The sequence below is a fragment of the Convolutriloba macropyga genome, chromosome 2 (assembly GCF_964194025.1).
Source record: "Convolutriloba macropyga chromosome 2, txConMacr16.3, whole genome shotgun sequence".
In the NCBI taxonomy this organism is placed as follows: domain Eukaryota; kingdom Metazoa; phylum Xenacoelomorpha; order Acoela; family Convolutidae; genus Convolutriloba; species Convolutriloba macropyga.
Genome location: NC_134469.1, coordinates 67,300,010 through 67,306,659, shown reverse-complemented (window position 1 = coordinate 67,306,659; position 6,650 = coordinate 67,300,010). Strand labels below are relative to the sequence as shown.

Genomic DNA, 6,650 nt, shown 5'->3' with positions numbered 1-6,650 from the left:
AAAACGAAAAAGAGCTGTTTTTATATATTCTTTGCGTGACACTTTCTGACAAAAACCGAGAACAGAGTAGTAATTATACAGCTTAAATTTTGAAGTGACTTTGGAGGAGTAAAAAAAAGTTTGCTTGAAACACTCATTTGGAAAATTTTAAGACGGCAGCTTTAAAACTTGGATCTGTATAAAGGAAGAGATCTTAAATTTGGTAAGTCGCAATCCCGCGTTTCGTGTATAGGTTACTGGGGAATTTATAAAGGAAACCACCTCTGATGAAGTCAGTGAGAAAATCATGTGTTTGTAGATGACAAAAATGAAAGATTAAAACAGTTTCCAAAATGATTTTCGAAACAATTGCTAGAAATTTTATTATTGGATCTTATTGGTCCCAAAAACAAAGACTTCGCGTTACTGTGTTTTGATTCTCTTGCAATTAAAACCCAAGAACATGTAGCAGCTTGTGTGACCTTTACATTTGCTTCACGCAATTATGGCGCTTCACACAATATTATCAAAAAATGTGAACGTTTGTCATTGACAAGATCTTGTTAGAAAGGGCATCACAATGAATTTTTCTCAAGATCTTGTATGTCTTATCAAGATTTATCAAGTTAGTTTCATTGCAAAAGAATCACAGTGAAACTCTTCTTACGTTTATTTGTCTTCTTTGTAGATGTTCCGGCCGTGGAGAGCAACGGGCAGTGTATTTTAACAAAGGTGGAAGATTGCTACTACATAAGGAACACTTATTACGTGAAGAACGTGCAATTCAACGACACCAATGGAGACTATGCAAGTTGTGGAATTATGCAGTATGTCTACCCAGATCACCAGATAGACATCGCCGACGGAACTGACCAGAGGAATCCTCAAGATCCAAGTTTGTATTCCCTATAAAGTATCAAGATTATACAGCCGAAGCCATGTGCCTAATTTAATTATTGAACAAATGTATCGCTGACTGGACAATGGATTGAAAACAGTTAAATTGGGGGGGGGGGGGGGGTAATTTCCGCTAGTGGAAAAATGCAATTTAGGACAGTACATCAAAAGTTAATATCAATTCTCATCATAACGACGCAGAAGTATACCCCAAAATTTCGGCCTTAGTAAAATTGGCTCGAAAATTAGATAAATATAATGAGCGAAATTAGGAGACATCCTTTGTATCTTTTCGCAAAAACTTTTCGCAAAAAGGGTTCCGCCAATTTGCGAAAAAAAGAACATTCGGTGCAAAAAGTAGGTAACAAATCTTGTAGCACGTTTCCGCTCAATTTAGGTATCTATTATTCGCGCGCATTTTGAGCATGCAATAAGCACTTTAATAAAGATTTAATTGAAGCTTTCAAAGCTTTAACGTGCTTTAAATACATGAAACCACAAAAATTGATTTTTTCCGAAATATCCCTCGCACATCAAAGGCTTTGTATATAAATGTGGGACTGGCCAATTTTAATAAGTAGTAATAAATAGTACTAATAAGTAGTAATAAAGTACTATAAGTAAAAATAAAGTACTACTAGTAGTAAAAAGTTAGGCTTTATTAAATAAGTAGTAATTAACTTAGGCTTAATTGCGGATTATATGCGAAATCGAGCTACATTGCGTGCGAACAATCGATACATAAATGGAGCAGATGTGTGATACAAGCCGTGCAAAAAATTGGTTATAAGGGGTGTATTTGTATTTCGCGTCTAGTATCAGGACACTTTTGCGAACACGGGATTCTAATTCTCCTTCCATTTTGCTGGTTTCTGCTAAAGTAGCTACCCCAGTCGATTTCGAATGGTTATCTTACAAGATTCTGGCAGATTCTGCCAGAATCTTGCAAGATTATGCATTATCTTGCAAGATTTCTGCCAGAATCTTGCAAGATAACCATTTTTCTGCCAGAATCTTGCAAGATAACCATTTTTCTGCCAGAATCTTGCAAGATAACCATTTTTCTGCCAGAATCTTGCAAGATAACCATTTTTCTGCCAGAATCTTGCAAGATAACCATTTTTCTGCCAGAATCTTGCAAGATAACCATTTTTCTGCCAGAATCTTGCAAGATAGCAATTTTTATGCTAGAATCTTACAAGATATTCATTTCTCTGTCAGAATCCCCTACTATATCCAGTTTTTTGCACAAGATCCTACAAGATGGATTGATTAATGCGAGTAATTCTGACAGCAAGAGATATTCGCAAAAGCTCTTCTAAAGTCATGCGAAGCTCAAAAAAATGGAGAGCCGTGAATAATCAGGATTTTTGGGCATTGGCAAGAAAACTTAAGCGAAAGCAGCTGAATTAAAAGAAATGACGCTGTTTAAGATGCAAAGATTATTATTACATAATTTGTTCATCAGAAAAGGTAATCTAGGCGTAGTTTTGTAAATCTTGATAAAATTGAAGGAAAATAGTTTTTGATAGTAATTTGTTTTGTGTAAACAGTTCTCAAAGGCAGATTTTAATTTCTTTTCTTCAGATAATTCATATTTCCAGATTTTAAATCCATTCAAAATTATTATTTTTCTTAAAAAAACACGCAACTGATTCTTAAGTAAATTTCTGGTCAAAATGAAATGTGTTGCATGAATGACAACCAATAAGAGGACAGCTCGACCGGAACGAACTTGCAAGAATCTTGCAAGATAACCATTTTTCTGGCAGATCTTGCAAGATAACCATTTTTCTGCCAGGTCTTGCAAGATAACCATTTTTCTGCCAGATCTTGCAAGATAGGCAGTTTTTGCAAGTTTCTGGCAGAATCTTGCAAGATAACCATCTGGTCTCGACTGGGGTATTTTCCGCAATATTATTCCAATTTCAATGTATTAACATAGTAAAAACGAACAAGAGATACACGCATCGGGCATATCTGCCCGTGACGATTTGGGTATACCTCTGCGTCGTAATGATTGGTTGAAATTAAGCGTTATTTGCAAGCTTATATGGGTTCACAGCATCTGACCATGCATTACGAGTCATGGCCATGTCTTAGCAGTCTGTGCGACTTAATATGATTCTATGATTCGATCAAAACCGGACATATTATCACTACATGTTAGTCGAAATGTTATCAGTGAGTGCTTAAATCTGATTGGCCAAAAAATTCATTTTCGATCTCCTGTCGCAATTTTTGTTTTTTACCCATTGTCCTATCACCAAATGAGTCACATGTACAGGCTGCCACAAAAAAGTAGTGTATCCAATCGAGGTAATCTAAGAAAGCTATCGGTATTGATTCTGAGGATGATTCTGAGCAGAAATTGCTTGTTCCGTATTTTTCTTATTCAGAGTCCGAATCAGTACTAGAGGTAGCTAGTAAAAGCCAACATTTTTGCAGTCAACATAGAGGAGCGAAAATTTATTTTTGAAGTCAATCCAACCTTTTCCAATAATTTTGTGGGAAGGATAAAAAGTGACAATGTCATTATAAAATAGCAATTGAATGGCGAATTTTTTTTTATTCAGTACTAGAATACTCTGAAACAGCAGTCCTCGAAAAGACTGTTGAACGGTGAAAAGTTTTATTATAAATTCTAGCTATCATTTCAACAAATACCTTTAGTTTGAACATCAAATTAGTTTCAATATGAATTTTTAATGAAATAAATTACTGTGATGATGCAAAATACGTAATTTTTCATTTTTAAAAAAAATAATAATGTTATTGTTCGTGGTTTGTTATGACTCTACGTTTCTGTATAATAATATGTGTCTTCAGTGGATAAACACGAAATGGTGTATCACCAGACACTGATCAGGTCTAAAGATGGGGCTAGCACACCTATCACAGACGGTAACGGGGGAGGATTGTCTGTGATCAGAAAGAACGATTGGCAAGTGAACTTATACTGCTACTACAATGCCAGTGGACAGGTACACTCAAGATTCCATACCAAAGCAGAGGCCACTCAAAATGTGTCGGGGACGAACGAGTTCAAATTCCGACTCGTCATGTACAAGGACAACAAATTCGAGCAACCATACACTCAGTTAGTTTTTCTCATAATAAGTTGGCTTCTGCGTAATCTCAACCGGAATGACATTAGGATTAAAAAAACAACTTGCTTACATACAGCATTTGTGCTCTTTAAGCATTGTATGTGCTCAGTAAGCATGCTTTGCGTTAAAGTGTGAAAAAGTACAAGAATTTTTGGGACATTAAGAGATTTCATTCTCATTTTCTCCGCTTGATCACAGAAGATGGTCAAACAGCTTTGCTCTTTTAAGGTTCGGAAATTTTATGGACAAAATACCGTAACCATTAAGTTTAAAATGATGATCATCATACATCATGCTTACAATCGCTGCCTGAAAAACAAAAGTTTAGAGGCCAAAACATCTAATGCATAACCGCCAAATTTGTCATAAAAATGTGAAAAAGTGAGATCAAAAGACCTCACTGGAACGCATAATTAAACCATAATTGCCATGATAATATTTTCGACAAGTATTCTAAAAAGTAAGGTTTTCAGTCAAGAAAAGCAACGAAAAGGTCAGCTTCAAGAAAAAAGCAAGTGTTAATGTTCATTTTTGATTCAAATATGCTCAAGAAGCTGTTCCTCTCCTGACAGAAGTGTTATTTCTACTGACAGAACTAGTGTGCGCATATCCGGCGACGGAATTGCTCGAGTATACAAAAGAAATGGAAAACATTACACTAATACACAAGAAAATTGAGTTTGGACAATGACCTTTGTTGTGATATTTTGGAGTTCAACAACATCAGGTGGACAACAGTTCCTTGTTAGATGTCCAAGCAGACTTATTGGTTCAGGAATTTTCTGAAAGTACGAAGAAATGCGTTTTCAAGATCGCCGTGGTTTTTTAAGACAACAATCCTATTGAGCATAATGTGAAGAGTGTAAGCACTTTTTTCGGAAAGCAAAATAGATTTACTAGTTTGACCCGCATATAGTCTGGATCTGAAGCTAAAGTTTAGGCGATTTTGAGGCAGCAATTACTAAAACGTCAAACTTTTCACGAGAGAAAAATTCACAAAATAATGTGTCGGAAATTTGGAAAGAACGTGACGCAGATGTTGTTAGAAACTGGTAAGAAAACTATAGAAGCAAATTATACACCTCAAAGATGCTAAAATGCACTGAAGGATTACTAGAGATCTGATTTAAATGTACAATGTTGTTTATTTAATTTTTTTTACGCTTTTGAAAAATGTTAAAGTTACGTAGGTTTCTGATATGGTAGTTTATGTTACTGTTTCCTTTTGCAAAGACGCCATTTTTGGAGATATTGGCTGGTCATTTACAAGATTTATCCATATTGTCACACGTAATACAGATGTAGCTAGGTTGGTCAAGCTACGGTCAAAGTGAATTACTACTAAAAAACGCTCTCATAAAACGCATACTTTTTTGACTTGATTCGTACTTCCAAAACAACAACTCCTACATCAAAAAAATTAGCCGTAGTCATGCAAAAATGTCAAACTGAAAAGAACCAATAATTTTTCGTTTCATTTTTACATTATTACATCACTACCGCTAGTTTTGTTGATGCAAAAAAAAAACATATTTTGATTTCAAAAGTAATTAAGATTTAACTGCAATCAGAAGCAAAGGTAAAATTTGCTGAAAACGTGAAAGAAACATATTGGAATAATATAACATGTTCAAATTTAACTTTTTTAAGGGATTTCATGACTCAGCAGAGTTGTACACAAACGGTGACTTTAAATAAATCTAAGAAAATTGTTTAAATTTTAAAACTAACCTATTTTCAAAGGAAACTAATTTCTAATTTCTGCATCAGTGACTAATTTAAAAACTGTGGAAATTAAACTTCAGTCTATGTAGCAACTTTTCAATATGATTGCAGTCCACCATTTAGGAGAGAACTGTTTTTTTCCATTAAACCCCTCAGTATTTATCGCATAATTTTAAATTAAATCTGATCACCAATAAAAAATTGTCGTGGTCGATAACACGGGTCAAAGAATTCAATAAGTTGAATTTTAAATTATATTTTGAACTGAAAATATACAAAAATTAGCTTGTATTTATAGTGGTTATCTATGCGAAAATATACAGAGAAAATTTAGATTAGCTAAAAATATTTTACATGATTGGCATGTGAATAGATCTTAACTCCGAATCCCGGAGGTGATTTTCTATTTTCATCAACATTTCATGAGAATCATATATGGCTTGGGTACAATCGAGTTCATTAGTTGGAGGTCGGTGGATGTTAGAATCAGGTTTCTGTTGGTGGGAGAATTTACTTCTGACATATGATTGATAGGTCAATAAGATAATGATAGCGCCAAAACAAAATTAGAATTGAGTTTAGTTTTGTAGCCATTACTTATCAACACAGCAATAAAGTTCGTCAGGTAAGTTCTTCTTTCGTTCTTTGAAACTTTAATAAAACTTCTAAGTTTCTTGCTGTTTCATTGAAACCATCACATCCTCCCTCCTTTTTTAAGCAAGTTTGTGGGTATAGGTTCTCCAAATCTGTCAGGTTGTTTTCTGTTCCTGGTTGATGTTCGTGAAGGCTCTGAGGTTTCGGGTTGTTGGTGCTCTGCAGATGATGTGGCTGCAGAAGCTTCATCTTGATGTGAAGGTCCCACATCTGTGTTCTGAGGTTGTGGTTCTGATTGAGATATGGTCTCCTCCACTGCTGGTTCAGTTTTCACATTGTCCTCGT

At 34.9% G+C, this 6,650-nt stretch overlaps 1 protein-coding gene across 1 annotated transcript in view; it reads left to right on the top strand.

Moving 5' to 3' along the window:
• The first annotated feature begins 629 nt into the window (after positions 1–629).
• LOC142334633 (uncharacterized) overlaps positions 630–6,650 on the top strand; it is a 28,293-nt gene continuing 22,272 nt past the window's right edge. Inside the window, exons 1-2 of the mRNA XM_075382827.1 lie at positions 630–874; positions 3,706–3,976. Of these exons, the coding sequence (XP_075238942.1) occupies positions 802–874; positions 3,706–3,976 (344 nt within the window). The 5' untranslated portion in view covers positions 630–801. The remainder of the gene's footprint in view (positions 875–3,705; positions 3,977–6,650) is intronic.